Raw genomic sequence first — 20,087 nt, forward strand, 5'->3', positions numbered from 1 at the left:
AATAGGATTGAACTGGCATTCTATTGGCTGATTGGAACAGCCAATAGAATGCCAGCTCAATCCTATTGGCTGATTGCATCAGCCAATAGGATTTTTCCTTCCTTAATTCTGATTGGCTGATAGAATTCTATCAGCCAATCGGAATTGAAGGGATGCCATCTTGGATGACGTCATTTAAAGGAACCTTCATTCAGTCGTCAGCCGTCGGATGAAGAGGATGCTCTGCGTCGGATGTCTTGAAGATGGACCCGCTCCATGCCAGATGGATGAAGATAGAAGATGCCGTCTGGATGAAGACTTCTGCCCGTCTGGAGGACCACTTCTGCCCAGTTGGATGAAGACTTCTGCCCGTCTGGAGGACCACTTCTGCCGGATTCGTTGAGGACGTCTGCCCGGTTGGGTGAAGACTTCTCAAGGTAGGGTGATCTTCAAGGGGTTAGTGATAGGTTTTTCTAAGGAGGGATTGGGTGGGTTTTAGAGTAGGGTTGGTTGTGTGGGTGGTGGGTTTTAATGTTGGGGGGGTATTTGTACTTTTTTTTTACAGGTAAAAGAGCTGATTACTTTGGGGCAATGCCCCGCAAAGGCCCTTTTAAGGGCTGTTTGTAATTTAGTGTAGGGTAGGGGTTTTTTTTATTTTGGGGGGCTTTTTTATTTTGTTAGGGGGATTAGAGTAGGTGTAATTAGTTTAAAAATCTTGTAAATTCTTTATTATTTTCTGTAATTTAGTGTTTGGTTTTTTTCGTACTTTAGATAATTTTATTTAATTGTAATTAATTGTATTTAATTTAGGTAATTAATTTAAATTATAGTGTAGTGTTAGGTGTAATTGTAACTTAGGTTAGGTTTTATTTTACAGGTAAATTTGTCTTTATTTTAACTAGGTAATTATTAAATAGTTAATAACTATTCAACAACTATTCTACCTAGTTAAAATAAATACAAAGTTGCCTGTAAAATAAAAATAACTATTAGTTATATTGTAGATAGCTTATGGTTTATTTTATAGGTAAGTATTTAGTTTTAAATAGGAATTATTTAGTTAATTGTAGTAATTTTATTTAGATTTATTTAAATTATATTTAAGTTAGGGTGTGTTAGGGTTAAGTTTAGACTTAGGTTTAGGGGTTAATAACTTTATTATAGTGGCGGCGACGTTGGGGACGGCAGATTAGGGGTTAATAAATGTAGGTAGGTGGCGGCAATGTTAGGGCCGGCAGATTAGGGGTTAATAATATTTAACTAGTGTTTGCGAGGCGAGAGTGTGGCGGTTTAGGGGTTAATATGTTTATTATAGTGGCGTCAATGTCCGGTTCGGCAGATTAGGGGTTAAAAAATTTATTTTAGTGTTTGCGATGTGAGGGGGCCTTGGTTTAGGGGTTAATAGGTAGTTTATGGTGTTGTACCATAAAACTCTTAACTACTGACTTTTAAATACGGTACCAGTCTTGACAGGAGAGGGTCTACCGCTCACTTTTTGTCAGACTCGTAATACCGGCGCTATGCAAGTCCCATTGAAAATATAGGATACGCAATTGACGTAAGTGGATTTGGGGTATTTCTGAGTCTGGCCAAAAAAGTGAGCGGTACACCTGTACCTGCAAGACTCGTAATACCAGCGGGCGTTAAAAAGCAGCGTTAGGACCTCTTAACGCTACTTTTTAAGGCTAACGCACAACTCGTAATCTAGGCCATAGTGTCCTTGAACATTTTAGAGTATTCCATAATTCAGATCCCAAAAGCTTTAAAATTAAAGTCATTAATTGGATACCCCCAATAAATATCCCAATAGATTACTAACCTTACGATGTAGGGAGTCCTTCTGGATATACAAACTCGACTCAATGCACCCCCTAGGTTTAAACAGAGTTGGACCTACAAGCATTTATGTAAGGTACATTATAGAAAATAATGTTTCTTGTTTTTATCTTTTTTTTTTTTAGTTTTTAACATACTGTGCATGATCACTATACACATATGCTGTGTGACTCAAAACAGAGTTTAGAATTGTAAGATCCTAAGGCAGGATCGCATACACACAGAGATGTTGATATTTCTAAACGAGAAATACTCTCACAGTTCCTTTAAGGGCCATAATACCCAAATGTTTAAAAACTTGAAAGTGACGCAGTATAGCTGTAAAAAGCTGACTAGAAAATATCACCTGAACATCTCTATGTAATAAAGAAAGATATTTTACCTCAAACGTTTCTCAGTAGCCACATCCCATTGTAAAGGACTTCAAAGCAACAAATCAGTATGTCTGTCCCGGGACAGCAGAAGGAGCGAGCTTTCGTGCACACTCATCTTATTTCCCTATTCAGTGTAAGGAAGTTTACAATGAAATCTCATGAGAGTTAAGTGAAATCTCATGAGATCACAGTAAAAGAGTTCATGACCTCAACACTGCTGATGCTGATTGGCTGCTGTTCATTTCTTCTTTTTTTTTTTTTACCTGCAGCTGGGCTGCAGCTGAGTATAACTTTTTACACAGAACTTACTCTGCTGAGCTGAGGAAATTGTGAGGTAGAGGATCTTCCTTTTTTACATAGAGATGCTCAGGTGATATTTTCCTATCAGCTTTTTACAGATATACTGCCTCAGTTTCAAGTGATTTAGCATATGAGTATTATGTCCCTTTAACATGATTGTTTTTATAGCATAAGTGCATTTCATATATTAGATGTTTTTATATGCAATCATGTTACACTGTGTATTTTATCCATTTATAGTTTGTAATTCTTTATATTCTGAATTCGTTACAAATGTAACACCCCATAGGCGTGAACTTACATATGATTGGTAATTGTATCAACGCTAACCTTTCATTGGCTGTTTAAAGTGATGGTAAAGTTCGGTGGTCAGCTTAGCACAGTTAGATCCATTATTTAAAAATAATATGAGTTTAATTCATCGTTTTTCTTTAATCTATGTCTAACTATCATTTTCGTTGCACACTTCCCAATACATATCTTACTTCCTTGTCACGTTTTTCTCATAGCCAACTGACTTTCTGGCCGATCGGCGGCCGTGAAGCCACGTCATCATAATGTCTAATCAGTTCCATGCGCAATTCTGTCGGACGCGCGTGCCCAATTTGCGCATGTGCAAAGCTTTTTGTGTGCCGGGAAAGTCAGCTGTTCTCACTGCCGCTCCGTAACTATATTGATCAGCATACTAGTAGCGATCTTACAATTAAAATAGTTTATGGGTTTTTGATATAGGCTCACGGATCTCACAACTTCAGATTCTCAAATCGCATAGTACTGAATGAATACATAATTGCTATTCATTCAGTACTATGTTTGCAAATCATTGACGCATGCGCATTTAAGGTGTGATAACAAAATCGCATGCGCATTGTAGTACTGATCGCATGCGCAATGTGTTGCATTATCGTGAACGAGAATTTCAGCTACGTATAGAGCGGGTGGGACCACTCTATACGTAAAGTCCTAAAAATACAGGAAGAGGAGGGTGGGCGGAGCAAGGACGAATACGGTAGGGAAAATAAAATTAAAATATAACATCAATTTTGAAAAAAACTATAAAAAAAACATAGCGATGCTTATTTATTAATGATAAATATTACATAGATGTTTTGCTGATGTTCAAAATTTACTTTCACTTTAAAAAGCCGGCTAGAGCCGTTAATGAATCCACTCTTGAAAAAGTCTGAGCGATCTCAGACGAAACGCGTAGAGACTCTTGCTTTACACGGCATACACTGTGATCACCTAGAGGCATTCCCTGTATCCTGCTCTGGACTTGGTTTTCGAAACGGCTGAGGTGGAGTAGACACACGGGAGAATCCTCACTTGGTTTGGAGCAGATGCTGATTATGAACCGCATTGGTTTTTAACTACTCAACTTCTTGTTTGATTTTATATCCTGTAAGTAGCCATTTGTACTGTCCGCACTTGCGTCATAATAAATATTTTTGCACTAGAGTCGGGATGCGCCTGTTTTGTTTTCATAAATAGCACCAGCTGGCGGGTGTCTTGGGCGCTAGGGTTTGGCAAGCCCTGTATTATGGATTTTAATAAGGCAGAGAATTAAAAAATTTTCACAAAATGAAGCGTAGTAGGTTTAAGAGTAATTTGGGTAAGCTCTTCTTCACAGAAAGAAATTATGTTTCTACATTAAGGGCTAGATTTATCAACGTTGAGGCGTACAGGGGTGCGTATACGCGCCCCTGTACGCCTCAGCTCACTTGTTGCAGGTAAATAACATTGCACACAAGCGCAATTTTGCGCTCGCGTGCAATCCCGCCCCCTGCCCGTGCACAGCCAATCACGCGCGGGCAGGAGCTGTCAATCTCCTCGGTCGGACTCGACTGAGGAGATTGAATTTTGCCACAATAGAGGTGGCGTAGATGTTAGGGAAGCAGCGGTCTGGTGACCGCTGCTTGATAAATCACGGCGAGCAAGTTCTTGAGAGAACTTGCTGCCGTAGGGGCTTAATAAATCTAGCTCTAAATAAAACAAGCAGCAAAATATCTCACTTACCTGCACATTCAGCTGGCAGCCAGTAAGGGTTCATTCAAGATTGTTACAGCCATTTGCATGGTCTCTGTGCTCATTATTACAGAGTTGGTCAAATTCTTCAATATGAGATGCGCTTGTCCTATACAGTTCTTTGTAAAGACTCCATTCTAGGAAAGAGAGAGAGGGATATCATTGATATATGTAGTTTGACACTCTCAGGATTTTATAAACTCTCTTAGACCCCTGCTCTCTTTCATTATAACAACCTGCACAATAGTTATAGTAGGGGCTTAATTTATCAATCAAGGGCGGACAGGGGTGTACATATTGGGTCCTCTCCGCCCCAGCTCTCCTCTCATCCGCTGCCCAACTTTAACATTGCACACGAGCACTATTTACACACACTATTTACACAACCCCACCCTCTGCCCGCACACGCCCAATCACACCTGGGCAGGAGCTGTCAATCTCCCCAGTCGGACAAGACCGGGGAGATTGAAATTCTCCCACTGAGAGATGGAGAAGAGGGTAGGGAAGCAGCGGTCTGATGAAAGCTGCTTCATAAATACAGACTGCAGGTCTCTTGTCTAAGGGAGGAGAAGGGCTTTATAAATCGAGCACTAGGTGAGGACATAAAACCTATTTTTTTATATCAGGATTCACACAGCCCCCCCTCACATTCTCAGCCCTCTTTTCCCTCACACACAGCCTCCTCCTCACATTCTCATCCTTCTTCTCCCTCACACACACAGCCTCATCCTCACCTTCTCCGCCTGCTCTTCCCTAACACACACAGCCTCCTCACATTCTCAGCCTCCTCCTCACATTCTCAGCCTTCTTCTCCCTCACACACAGCCTCCTCCTCACATTCTCATCCTTCTCCCTCACACACACAGCCTCCTCCTCACATTCTCATCCTTCTCCCTCACACACACAGCCTCCTCACATTCTCATCCTTCTTCTCCCACACACACACAGCCTCCTCCTCACATTCTCATCCTTCTTCTCCCTTACACACACAGCCTCCTCCTCACATTCTCATCCTTATTCTCCCTCACACACACAGCCTCCTCCTCACATTCTCATCCTTCTTCTCCCTCACACACACAGCCTCCTCCTCACGTTCTCATCCTTCTTCTCCCTCACACATACAGCCTCATCCTCACCTTCTCTCCCCGCTTTTCCCTAACACACACAGCCTCCTCACATTCTCAGCCTTCTTCTCCCTGAAACACTGCCTCCTCCTCACATTATCAGCCCTCAACTCCCTCACACAGCCTCCTCCTCACATTCTCAGCCTTCTTCTCCCTCACATATAGCCTCCTCCTCACATTCTCACACAGCCTCCTCCTCACATTCTCAGCCTTCTTCTCCCTCACACACATCCTCCTCCTCACATTTGCAGCCTTCTTCTCCCTTACACACAGCCTCCTCCTCACATTTTCAGCCTTCTTCTCCCTCACACAAAGCCTCCTCACATTCTCAGCCTTCTTCTCCTTCACAGACACAGCATCCTCACATTCTCATCCTTCTTCTCCCTCACACACACAGCCTCCTCCTCACATTCTCAGCCTTCTTCTCCCTCACACACACAGCCTCCTCCTCACATGCTCACCCTACTTCTCCCTCACACACACAGCCTCCTCCTCACATTCTCAGCCTTCTTCTCACATTCTCAGCCTTCTTCTCCCTCACACAGCCTCCTCCTCACATTCTCAGCCTTCTTCTCCCTCACACAGCCTCCTCCTCACATTCTCAGCCTTCTTCTCCCTCACACACAGCCTCCTTCTCAAATTCTCAGCCTTCTTCTCCCTCACACACAGCCTCCTTCTCACATTCTCAGCCTTCTTCTCCCTCACACAGCCTCCTCCTCACATTCTCACCCTTCTTCTCCCTCACACACACAGCCTCCTCCTCGCATTATCACCCTTCTTCTCCCTCACACACAAAGCCTCCTCCTCACATTCTCAGCCTTCTTCTCCCTCACACACACAGCCTCCTCCTCACATTATCACCCTTCTTCTCCCTCATACACAGCCTCCTCACATTCTCAGCCCTCTTCTCCCTCATACACACAGCCTCCTCCTCACATTCTCACCCTTCTTCTCCCTCACACACACAGCCTCCTCCTCACATTATCACCCTTCTTCTCCCTCATACACAGCCTCCTCACATTCTCAGCCCTCTTCTCCCTCATACACACAGCCTCCTCCTGACATTCTCAGCCTTCTTCTCCCTCACACACAGCCTCCTCCTCACATTTGCAGCCTTCTTCTCCCTTACACACAGCCTCCTCCTCACATTTTCTGCCTTCTTCTCCCTCACACACAGCCTCCTTCTCACATTCTCAGCCTTCTTCTCCTTCACAGACACAGCCTCCTCACATTCTCATCCTTCTTCTCCCTCACACACACAGCCTCCTCCTCACATTCTCAGCCTTCTTCTCTCTCACACACACAGCCTCATCTTCACATCCTCACCCTACTTCCCCCTCACACACACAGCCTCCTCCTCACATCCTCACCCTTCTTCTCCCTCACACACACAGCCTCCTCCTCACATTCTCAGCCTTCTTCTCCCTCACACACAGCCTCCTTCTCACATTCTCAGCCTTCTTCTCCCTCACACAGCCTCCTCCTCACATTCCCAGCCTTCTTCTCCCTCACACACAAAGCCTCCTCCTCACATTCTCAGCCTTCTTCTCCCTCATACACAGCCTCCTCACATTCTCAGCCCTCTTCTCCCTCATACACACAGCCTCCTCCTCACATTATCACCCTTCTTCTCCCTCATACACAGCCTCCTCACATTCTCAGCCCTCTTCTCCCTCATACACACAGCCTCCTCCTCACATTCTCACCCTTCTTCTCCCTCACACACACAGCCTCCTCCTCACATTATCACCCTTCTTCTCCCTCATACACAGCCTCCTCACATTCTCAGCCCTCTTCTCCCTCATACACACAGCCTCCTCCTGACATTCTCAGCCTTCTTCTCCCTCACACACAGCCTCCTCCTCACATTTGCAGCCTTCTTCTCCCTTACACACAGCCTCCTCCTCACATTTTCTGCCTTCTTCTCCCTCACACACAGCCTCCTTCTCACATTCTCAGCCTTCTTCTCCTTCACAGACACAGCCTCCTCACATTCTCATCCTTCTTCTCCCTCACACACACAGCCTCCTCCTCACATCCTCACCCTACTTCCCCCTCACACACACAGCCTCCTCCTCACATCCTCACCCTTCTTCTCCCTCACACACACAGCCTCCTCCTCACATTCTCAGCCTTCTTCTCCCTCACACACAGCCTCCTTCTCACATTCTCAGCCTTCTTCTCCCTCACACAGCCTCCTCCTCACATTCCCAGCCTTCTTCTCCCTCACACACAAAGCCTCCTCCTCATATTATCAGCCTTCTTCTCCCTCACACACAGCCTCCTTCTCACATTCTCAGCCTTCTTCTCCCTCACATAGCCTCCTCCTCACATTCTCAGCCTTCTTCTCCCTCACACACAAAGCCTCCTCCTCACATTCTCAGCCTTCTTCTCCCTCACATACAGCCTCCTTCTCACATTCTCAGCCTTCTCCCTCACACAGCCTCCTCCTCACATTCTCAGCCTTCTTCTCCCACACACAGCCTCCTCCTCACATTCTCACCCTTCTTCTCCCTCACACACAGCCTCATTCTCAGCCTTCTTCTCCCTATCACAGACCCCCCTCACATTCTCAGCCCTCTTCTCCCTCACACACACAGCCTCCTCCTCACATTATCACCCTTCTTCTCCCTCATACACAGCCTCCTCCTCACATTCTCAGCCCTCTTCTCCCTCACACACACAGCCTCCTCCTCACATTATCAGCCTTCTTCTCCCTCTCACAGCTCCCCCCCTTCTCCCTCACACACACAGCCTCCTCCTCACATTATCAACCTTCTTCTCCCTCAACAGTGGGTTACTTAATAGAAATTATTGCAATATGTATGATTTATTATTTTTAAAGCATTTTACCTTTTTATTTAATTCATTTATGCAGGGTCCATTACTTCTTGTCACAGACCCACACAGGGGTTGGGGTCTCTGTGGGAAGGCATATATCTATAGATTGATGGTATAAATCTGTTCAGTGAATGCTAGAGAAACATGAAGTTAGTTTATCGCCCATGCTCAGAAGAGGCAGAATACAACTTTAGCTTGTCAGCTCCCTTATGTCACTATAGGCAGTGGCTACATTGATAATTGCTCATTTTGCAGGAAAAACATTTTTTTGCTTTTTTTAACACAATATGGCCTAGATTTGGAGTTTTGCGGCCAAAGGGGTGCGTTAGCTACGCATGCTTTTTTTTGGCCGCACCTTTTAAATACCGCTGGTATTTAGAGTTCACAGAATGGCTGCGTTTTCAGTGCGTTAGGCTCCAAAAAGGGAGCGTAGAGCATAATTTACCGCCACTGCAACTCTAAATACCAGCGTTGCTTACTGACGCGGCCAGCTTCAAAAACGTGCTCGTGCACGATTCCCCCATAGAAAACAATGGGGCAGTTTGAGCTGAACAAAAAAAGCAGCGTTCAGCTCCTAACGCAGCCCCATTGTTCCTATGGGGAAACACTTCCTATGTCTGCACCTAACACCCTAACATGTACCCCGAGTCTAAACACCCCTAGCATTACACTTATTAACCCCTAATCTGCCGCCCCCGCTATCGCTGACACCTGCATATTTTTTTTAACCCCTAATCTGCCGCTCCGTACACCGCCGCAACCTACGTTATCCCTATGAACCCCTAATCAGCTGCCCCTAACACCGCCGACCCCTATATTATATTTATTAACCCCTAATCTGCCGCCCCCAACGTCGCCTCCACCTACCTACAATTATTAACCCCTAATCTACCGACCGGACCACACCGCTACTATAATAAATGTATTAACCCCTAATCCGCCTCACTCCCGCCTCAATAACCCTATAAGAAATATTATTAACCCCTAATCTGTCCTCCCTAACATCGCTGACACCTAACTTCACTTATTAACCCCTAATCTGCCGACCGGAACTCACCGCTACTATAATAAATGTATTAACCTCTAAAGCTAAGTCTAACCCTAACACTAACACCCCCCTAAGTTAAATATAATTTAAATCTAACGAAATAAATTAACTCTTATTACATAAATTATTCCTATTTAAAGCTAAATACTTACCTGTAAAATAAAACCTAATATAGCTACAATATAACGAATAATTATATTGTAGCTATTTTAGGATTAATATTTATTTTATAGGCAACTTTGTATTTATTTTAACCCCTTAATGACCACAGCACTTTTCCATTTTCTGTCCGTTTGGGACCAAGGCTATTTTTACATTTTTGCGGTGTTTGTGTTTAGCTGTAATTTTCATCTTACTCATTTACTGTACCCACACATATTATATACCGTTTTTCTCGCCATTAAATGGACTTTCTAAAGATATCATTATTTTCATCATATCTTATAATTTACTGTAAAAAAAATTATAAAATATGAGGAAAAAATAAAAAAAAAACCACACTTTTTCTAACTATGACCCCCAAAATCTGTTACACATCTACAACCACCAAAAAACACCCATGCTAAATAGTTTCTAAATTTTGTCCTGAGTTTAGAAATACCCAATGTTTACATGTTCTTTGCTTTTTTTGTAAGTTATAGGGCCATAAATACAAGTAGCACTTTGCTATTTCCAAACCATTATTTTTCAAAATTAGCGCTAGTTACATTAGAACACTAATATCTTTCAGGAATCTCTGAATATCCATTGACATGTATACATTTTTTTTTAGTAGACATCCCAAAGTATTCATCTAGGCCCATTTTGGTATATTTCATGCCACCATTTCACCGCCAAATGCGATTAAATGCAAAAAAATCGTTCACGTTTTTACAAATTTTTTCACAAACTTTTGGTTTCTCACTGAAATTATTTACAAACAGCTTGTGCAATTATGGCTTAAATGGTTGTAAATTCTTCTCTGGGATCCCCTTTGTTCAGAAATAGCAGACATATATGGCTTTGGCGTTGCTTTTTAGTAATTAGAAGGCTGCTAAATGCCACTGCGCACTACACGTGTATTATGCCCAGCAGTGAAGGGGTTAATTATGGAGCATGTAGGGAGCTTTTAGGGATAATTTTAGCTTTAGTGTAGTGTAGTAGACAACCCCAAGTATTGATCTAGGCCAATTTTGGTATATTTCATGCCACCATTTCACAGCCAAATGCGATCAAATTAAAAAAAAGTTAAATTTTTCACAATTTTAGGTTTCTCACTGAAATCATTTACAAACAGCTTGTGCAATTATGGCACAAATGGTTTTAAATGCTACTCTGGGATCCCCTTTGTTCAGAAATAGCAGACATATATGGCTTTGGCGTTGCTTTTTGGTAATTAGAAGGCCGCCAAATGCCGCTGCATTTCACACGTGTATTATGGCTAGCAGTGAAGGGGTTAATTATGTAGCTTGTAGGGAGCTTGCAGGGTTAATTTTAGCTTTAGTGTAGAGCTCAGCCTCCCACCTGAAACATGAGACCCCCTGATCCCTCCCAAACAGCTCTCTTCCCTCCCCCACCCCACAATTGTCCCCGCCATCTTAAGTACTGGCAGAAACTCTGCCAGTACTAAAATAAAAAGCTATATTTGGGCTTTTTTTGTGTTTTTTTTTTAGCATATTTACATATGCTGCTGTGTAGGATCCCCCCTTAGCCCCCAGCCTCACTGATCCCCCACCAAAGAGCTCTCTAACCCTCCCCCTCTGCCTTAATGGGCGCCATCTTGGGTACTGGCAGCTGTCTGCCAGTACCCAGTTTAGTGAAAAAATGTGACTTTTTTTAAAAAAAAAACCTTTTCTGTAGTGTAGCTTCCCCCCCCCCAAGATCAACCTCCCACCCCTTCCAGATCTCTTAGCTGTTTATTTACAGCTTTCAAAAATCTTTTATTTTTTTACTTTTTCAAGTTTATTTTTCTGTAGTGTAGCGGTTCCCTCCCGCTCCCGCCCCGTGCACGCGCCCGCCCGCCGCCCCCGTGCACGCTCCCGTGCGCGCTCCCGCCCCTCCCGCCCCCGATCCTGCCCCCCTCCAGTCCACTCAGCACATCGATGGCCGCCCACCCGCCTCCCAGACTTGCTCCCACCCACCAACGATACCGGCCACCGATGTCCGGTGCAGAGAGGGCCACAGAGTGGCTCTCTCTGCATCGGATGGCCAAGGGGGGTTATTGCAGGATGCCTCGATATCGAGGCATCACTGCAATAACCGGAAAGCAGCTGGAAGCGAGCAGGATCGCTTCCAGCTGCTTTCCAGACCAAGGACGTACGCCACACGTCCTCGTCATTAACTGTCTTTTTTTTTAGGACGTGTGGCGTACGTCCTTGGTCGTTAAGGGGTTAACCAGGTACAATAGCTATTAAATAGTTATTTACTATTTAATAGTTACCTAGTTAAAATAATTACAAAATTACTTGTAAAATAAATCCTAACCAAAGTTACAATTAAACCTAACACTACACTATCAATAAATTAATTATATACAATACCTACAATTATCTACAATTAAACCTAACACTACACTATCAATAAATTAATTAAATACAATACCTACAAATAAATACAATTAAATAAACTAACTAAAGTACAAAAAATAAAAAATAACTAAGTTACTAAAAATAAAAAAATATTTAGCCAATCAGATTGAGCTCGCATTCTATTGGCTGATCGGAACAGCCAATAGAATGCGAGCTCAATCTGATTGGCTGATTGGATCAGCCAATCGGATTGAACTTGAATCTGATTGGCTGATTCCATCAGCCAATCAGAATTTTCCTACCTTAATTCCGATTGGCTGATAGAATCCTATGAGCCAATCGGAATTCGAGGGACGCCATCTTGGATGACGTCCCTTAAAGGAACATTCATTCTTCAGTTGGACGTCGAACGAAGAGGATGGATCCGCGCCGGAGGTCTTCAAGATCAGCCACTCATCATCGGATGGAACAACATAGAAGATGCGGCTTGGATGAAGATGTTTGCCAGTCCGGATGTCCTCTTCTGCCCGGATAGGATGAAGATTTCTTCCCAAAGATGGACTTCTTCATTTGCCGCTTGGATCAAGACTTCAGCCGGAGGATGGACGTCACTCTTTAGCCCCCGCTTGGGCTTGGATGAAGACATCGGTGAACCCGGTGTGGTGAATACAAGGTAGGGAGATCTTCAGAGGCTTAGTGTTAGGTTTATTTAAGGGGGGTTTGGGTTAGATTAGGGGTATGTGGGTGGTGGGTTGTAATGTTGGGGGGGGGGGTATTGTATGTTTTTTTTACAGGCAAAAGAGCTGAATTCTTCGGGGCATGCCCCGCAAATGGCCCTTTTCAGGGCTGGTAAGGTAAAAGAGCTTTGAACTTTTTTAATTTAGAATAGGGTAGGGCATTTTTTTATTTTGGGGGGTGTTGTATTTTATGAACACACCTAACTTTAATATCAGACTGTTATTTCCATGGACATTATTGAATAATGAAATGCTAAGGGACATTTGTCTACAACATCAAGGATACAAAGGGTTAAATGCACACTGACCTACAGTTACCAGCTTATCCAGTTCAGAGGTGACAAGGCAGAGATAAGTGGAAATCTGATGAACCACTGTATATAAACAATAGATCAAAAGGATACAACAGGATTCACTAAGACATTTTACAACCCAATATTTAGCATTTCAGCACAGGTGGCCGTTTCATCACAGATGGTGTACAAGGCCCTGATTTTATCTCAGTTCCTATCACCAATAGCCTAAGGACGTCACATTCAACCCCCCTGATCTAATGATGTCATCTGGTCTCTGAAGAATTTATAGAGTGTGGGCTGGGCTGTGAGAAAGAATGAATGACTATATAAGTTAGTTGCCATTGTAGGCTAAGCAAGCTCTCTCTTCTCACTCACCTCTCCCCTTCCATCTCTCCCTCTCCCCTTTTTCCAACTTCCCTTTCCTTCCCTTACATTAGTTAGCAACTTGTTTCTATGTAAATACTTATTTTCTGTGTAATAAAATAAATAATTTCATCAAGCAGTGTCCTGATTTCCTAAGCTAAAGGTAATATTAGTGTGGAAATAGTAACTAAAAAGTTAGCAGATTCTACATTTGGCACCCCAGATAGGACGTGGATAAATCACTAATTCCACGTTGAACTAAAGCTGAATTTGCTAAACTGGAGTACTGGAGCTGCAAGAATTCCTTGTGAATAGAGGCCAGACCGGACCTATCTGTGTGGGAAGTGTGCAGATCTACAAGACACTGTGTAAAGAGAAAGCTGCAAGTACCGTAAGTATATGTTTCTTTGTGTTTATGATATGTCTCTGTATGCTACAGAAAAGTAAATGTATTAATTGTTTCTTGCTGAATTAAGTTTACTAAAATCTGAAAACAAGAGAGTAACCAGACATCTCTGAGGGTAAAGTGTAATAGGCATAGCCCAGTTTTACATGCAGCTCAAAAGGAGATCCCTCTAGGTCTAGATTTTAGGCTAATAATGCAAAAAGTTTGTTGATGTTAGATGTGTACTTGTGAGTGTGTACATCTGTACTGTGTATAGTGTGATCAGTGTGTATATCTGTACTGTGTATAGTGTGTTGTGTGATCAGTGTGTACATCTGTACTGTGTATAGTGTGTTGTGTGATCAGTGTGTACATCTGTACTGTGTATAGTTTGTTGTGTGATCATTGTGTACATCTGTACTGTGTATAGTGTGTTGTGTGAATCTGGTGTGTGTATTGTTAGTAAGAATGGAACTGGTTGAGAAATACATTAAGAAATATGCCTCTGTCACATTTATTACATGTGCAGAAGATCCATTGACACGTCAGTTTTATAATGTAATTAAACAATGTGAAAAGCACAATAATGAACTAAGTAGAAAACAGTTTCAGAAAGACATAGAAAAAAGAGAGCTAAGTAATTTACTAAGTATGTTTCTAAGAATAAAAGAGATTGCTGAACAGAAAGATTTGGAATGGAAGGCAGAAAGAACTGATATCACAGAACAGCTGGATAAACTTGGTCAATCTATTATGGCTGTTGCTAGTCACTCTGAAAAGAGATGTGAGTGTGATACACTGAGTGAAGAGATAGACAAACTTACTAAACTGAATGCTGAGCTACAAGAGAGGCTTAATGAATGTGAAGTGAGGTGTGGCATGGGAGAGCAATTAGTAACATGTATGGAACAAAAGGAAATGCAGAGAGAGAATGTTATTGCATCACTTAAGGCAGATTTATGGGAGTCTGAATCACAGCTTTTAAATAAGGAACAATGTATCTTGTCTCTTAAAGCACAGGGGATACAAGACAAATGCAACTGTTACAGGAGTAGTCTAGCACATGTGTGTCCTTTAGAAGTAGATGGTAATGAAAGTCAAACTATAGAACTAGATGGACAAACCCCTAACATTCCTGACAGTTCTTTGTTAATTTTAAACCAGGTCCCCTCTATTCTAACTCCTCAAATAGAATGCAGACAAAGTAACCCTCAATTACAGACTAAAGTAAATAATCTTAGTAACTCTGCCCCCCTTACAATACAAGACCGTAATAATTTGTGCCATATTTTAGGTCACTTTGATGCCTCCACACCACCTGTAATCCTTTCTAATAAGTTAGAAGCTGTTATTACTCAGTATAATTTAGGCAACAGAGATGCCTGTGCTTTGCTCCGGGCCTGGTTGCCATCACAATTAGCTGCACAGCTAAGGGCACCAGTAGGCACCCATAAAGGAGTGTCTCCTGATATTGATGCAAACTGGGGAAATTCAGGGGACAGATTAAAGGAATTACAGTATGTTATGTGTTGTCGTGATGCCAGAGGTACCAGTGCCATAGCAAATGCAATTTTAAAGGAAGGAGATGACCCGATTTTGTTTTGTACTGAGTACCTTGCACTGTATAAGATAACATAACTGCCCTAACATCTCCCCAGATGATGCAGATTTTCTGTATTCTATGGCAAATAAATGCACATTAATTGACAGTAGTACAAGAATCACTCTTAGAAATGCCAGCTCCTATACAAACTTTGTTAACATACTTAAAGACTGGTTTAAAGACTCAACGCATAAGAATGCTACTCATAATAATATATCTATGCTAACTGAGGGTCAGGGAAAGCAGAGATTTTTGAGACGTTGTTTTAAATGTTGAAAGTTTGGGCACATCATGAGGGAATGTGTGACATCAATGAGAGATATCAGGAATAAAAATTACATTATGAGGCAGAACAAAATATCATATTTAAGTAAGGAAGGAAAATACAGTGCTATATTTGAAGGTGAAAAGGAACAGAATATATCTTCTTTAACAAAGAAAGAAATAATAGAAGAACCTACTAGGGAGGAAACTTGCAAAGAGCCCCCATCTAAAAAAGACTCTTAGCAAAATTGCAAAGAGCCCCCATCTAAAAAAGAAGGGACAAATGTTCAATTTCAGATGCCTTACATAAACTGGCCATTTTGGGCACTGTTTAATTATACACAATTGGCAATGCATCTATTGATATTCAATTTAGCTCAGCCTGTGTATATTGCCAATTAATTGCAGAAATCTGTCCCTATTCTCTACATTCTATTACCCTGTATTCCATGTATAGTGATGGTAGATTTTTACTATAGGCAAGTAGAGATTTATTTTGTTTCATTTATTTACTTTGTATATATGTCTATATTAATGCTATGTTTCTTTTTTTTAGGGCTATTACTTGAAGAGAAGTGAACTTTGTACAGTCTACTTCTAGAAATTAAGAATTTTGTAATTGTTTATTTTTATTCACAGGTTGTTGCTATTCATGAATAAAATGTTTATAGTATAAAGAAATGCATTTCCCCCTTTTTCTTAAAGACCATGTGGTACTTTATGATGAGCTCATCAGTAACATAAATGTAATATAGTCACAATGAATTGTTTGCAAACAATTGATCATAACCATTTTTTTTTTTTTTTTTTTTAAAGTCATGGTTTCAATGTGCACAAGTACTATTTATATGTATGTTATTTTGTTTGTGTTATTAATGTCATGAACTAACAATTCTGATTACTTACAGAAGCAACCTATACCATCACCCAAAGAAGCACAAATCCTTTTCTGTTGAGAAGACTAGATATTTTTAATTGGATAATTCAATGCAAAAGCCAAATTTTATTTATTTAAGAACGCTGTTATATTTAAAGAGAGCAGCAACATGTTTTGTGTGACGTACAGTGTTTATGTTGTGTTTGTTCTGTGTCTTCCCTGTGTTATATGTGTAATTTTTTTTTTTTTTGTAATATGGTTCCTTTTCTTTCAAGGAACCAAACGGGGGATCTCTTTTGTATTTTTATAAGGACATTTTTTTATTTTTAAGGACATTTTTTATTCACTACCATTTTTGTATTTTTAAGGTATTGTTAAGGACATTTTGTATTCACTACCATTTTTGTATTTTTAAGCACATTTTTATTTTTTTCTCTTTTTACCTTTTTCTATCACAATAGGTTACATTTTTTAAATGCTTCCGTATTAGTTTTTTTTTTATTTTAAATCTGTTTTGCCACACTGGGCAATGTTTTTCAGTATTTTTTTTTTTTTCATAAGCCAGTTATGTTTAAATAGTATAACATTGTCTACTTATAGGTCTCTAAGTGCTGACCAGTAGATTATAAGACTGTGTGCATGCCTTGAAGCAGATAATGATGATTTAATGTTAAAAAGACATTAGTATACATGTTTTGCAAAGCTATAGGCTATGTTTTGTTTATGACCTCAGATAGCAAGTATTTTGTATTAATAAATTATAATCTGTCACATATGTATAACATTCAAATCTCACAATGTGCTAGAAAATAATTTGCAAAGTTCGAGCACTACTCCTAGTAGTAGTCATTAAGATTGTGTGTGATATGTAACAATTAATTTGTATCATATGTATAATTATTCTAAATATGCTGATGATTTGATATACATCTCAGATTATTGTTAATTCTAACCGGGAAAAATATATATTGTATTTGTAAAATTTATCTAATCATCCTATTCATAATGTGATTGATAGAATGTGCTACACATTTTAAGGGAATTGTATTTTAGTATTTATTTCATATTTAGAGTATGGATGTGAATGAATGGTTTTATTTCAGGTTGCCCCACTCACAGAAGAAACTATAAAGTGAGCAGTACAACATTATGATCATAAGTGATTTAATGATCAAAGAGGGGAATGTTGTATTTTATGAACACACCTATCTTTAATATCAGACTGTTATTTCCATGGACATTATTGAATAATGAAATGCTAAGGGACATTTGTCTACAACATCAAGGATACAAAGGGTTAAATGCACACTGACCTACAGTTACCAGCTTATCCAGTTCAGAGGTGACAAGGCAGAGATAAGTGGAAATCTGATGAACCACTGTATATAAACAATAGATCAAAAGGATACCACAGGATTCACTAAGACATTTTACAACCCAATATTTAGCATTTCAGCACAGGTGGCCGTTTCATCACAGATGGTGTACAAGGCCCTGATTTTATCTCAGTTCCTATCACCAATAGCCTAAGGACGTCACATTCAACCCCCCTGATCTAATGATGTCATCTGGTCTCTGAAGAATTTATAGAGTGTGGGCTGGGCTGTGAGAAAGAATGAATGACTATATAAGTTAGTTGCCATTGTAGGCTAAGCAAGCTCTCTCTTCTCACTCACCTCTCCCCTTCCATCTCTCCCTCTCCCCTTTTTCCAACTTCCCTTTCCTTCCCTTACATTAGTTAGCAACTTGTTTCTATGTAAATACTTATTTTCTGTATAATACAAGAAATAATTTCATCAAGCAGCGTCCTGATTTCCTAAGCTAAAGGTAATATTAGTGTGGAAATAGTAACTAAAAAGTTAGCATATTCTACAGGGGGCTTTGTTATTTTATTAAGGGGCTTAGAGTAGGTGTAATTAGTTTAAAATTGATGTAATATTTTTCTAATGTTTGTAAATAATTTTTTATTTTTTGTAACTTAGTTATTTTTTATTTTTTGTACTTTAGTTAGTTTATTTAATTGTATTTATTTGTAGGTATTGTATTTAATTAATTTAATGATAGTATAGTGTTAGGTTTAATTGTAACTTAGGTTAGGATTTATTTTACAGGTAATTTTGTAATTATTTTAACTAGGTAGCTATTAAATAGTAAATAACTATTTAATAGCTATTGTACCTGGTTAAAATAAATACAAAGTTGCGTGTAAAATAAATATTAATCCTAAAATAGCTACAATATAATTATAATTTATATTGTAGCTATATTAGGGTTTATTTTACAGGTAAGTATTTAGCTTTAAATAGGAATAATTTATTTAATAAGAGTTCATTTATTTTGTTAGATTTAAATTATATTTAAGTTAGGGGGGTGTTAGTGTTAGGGTTAGACTTAGCTTTAGGGGTTAATACATTTATTATAGTAGCGGTGTGGTCCGGTCGGCAGATTAGGGGTTAATAATTGTAGGTAGGTGGAGGCGACGTTGGGGCGGCAGATTAGGGGTTAATAAATATAATATAGGGGTCGGCTGTGTTAGGGGCAGAAGATTAGGGGTACATAGGTATAATGTAGGTTGCAGCGGTGTACGGAGCGGCAGATTAGGGGTTAAAAAAAATATGCAGGTGTCAGCGATAGCGGGGGCAGCAGATTAGGGGTTAATAAATATTATGTAGGTGTCGGCGGTATTAGGGGCAGCAGATTAGGGGTACATAGGGATAACATAGGTGGCGGCGGTGTGCGGTCGGCAGATTTGGGGTTAAAAAATTTTAATAGAGTGGCGGCGATGTGGGGGGGCCTCGGTTTAGGGGTACATAGGTAGTTTATGGGTGTTAGTGTACTTTAGAGCACAGTAGTTAAGAGCTTTATAAACCGGCATTAGCCCAGAAAGCTCTTAACTACTGACTTTTTTCTGCGGCTGGAGTTTTGTCGTTAGATTTCTAACACTCACTTGAGCCACGACTCTAAATACCGGCGTTAGAAAGATCCCATTGAAAAGATAGGATACACAATTGACGTAAGGGGATCTGCGGTATGGAAAAGTCGCGGCTGCAAAGTGAGCGTTAGACCCTTTCCTGGCTGACTCTAAATACCAGCGGTAGCCCAAAACCAGCGTTAGGAGCCTCTAACGCTGGTTTTGATGGCTAACGCTAAACTCTAAATCTAGCCGTATGTTTCTTTTTTATGTTTACTGTGACTTAACTAGATATTTGTTTCTGAAGGAGCACGGTTTCATATCCCTTTAAAGTAGGCTGACCATTTTGCTGCTTTAAAAAGGGACACATGAAAAATACATATGTCAGGGCTGTTTAATGAAATGTTTTGAATAATGTTCCATTATAAGAACCCTGACATATGTATTTTTTACATGTATCCCTTTTTAAAGAGGTAATATGGTCACCCTACTTTAAAGGGATATGAAACCCAAAGTTTTTCTTTCATGAGTCAAATAGAGCAAGCGATTTTAAACAACTTTCTATTTAACTCCTATTACTAATTATTCTTTGTTCTCTTGGTATATTTATTTGAAAC

The 20,087-nt window shown here is 40.4% G+C and overlaps 1 protein-coding gene across 3 annotated transcripts in view; it reads right to left on the reverse strand.

Moving 5' to 3' along the window:
• LOC128652675 (myb/SANT-like DNA-binding domain-containing protein 4) overlaps positions 1–20,087 on the reverse strand; it is a 42,012-nt gene that overhangs the window by 12,995 nt on the left and 8,930 nt on the right. The window contains exons 2-3 of one of the 3 annotated variants that reach the window (XM_053705611.1): positions 8,492–8,578; positions 4,506–4,651 (exon numbers count right to left, since the gene is read on the reverse strand). In XM_053705611.1, the coding sequence (XP_053561586.1) occupies positions 4,506–4,513 (8 nt within the window). In that variant the 5' untranslated portion in view covers positions 4,514–4,651; positions 8,492–8,578. Of the gene's footprint in view, positions 1–4,505; positions 4,652–8,491; positions 8,614–20,087 lie in introns of all 3 variants that reach the window. The other 2 variants (XM_053705605.1, XM_053705617.1) reach the window with 2 other exon arrangements.

The sequence above is a fragment of the Bombina bombina genome, chromosome 1, assembly GCF_027579735.1.
Source record: "Bombina bombina isolate aBomBom1 chromosome 1, aBomBom1.pri, whole genome shotgun sequence".
In the NCBI taxonomy this organism is placed as follows: domain Eukaryota; kingdom Metazoa; phylum Chordata; class Amphibia; order Anura; family Bombinatoridae; genus Bombina; species Bombina bombina.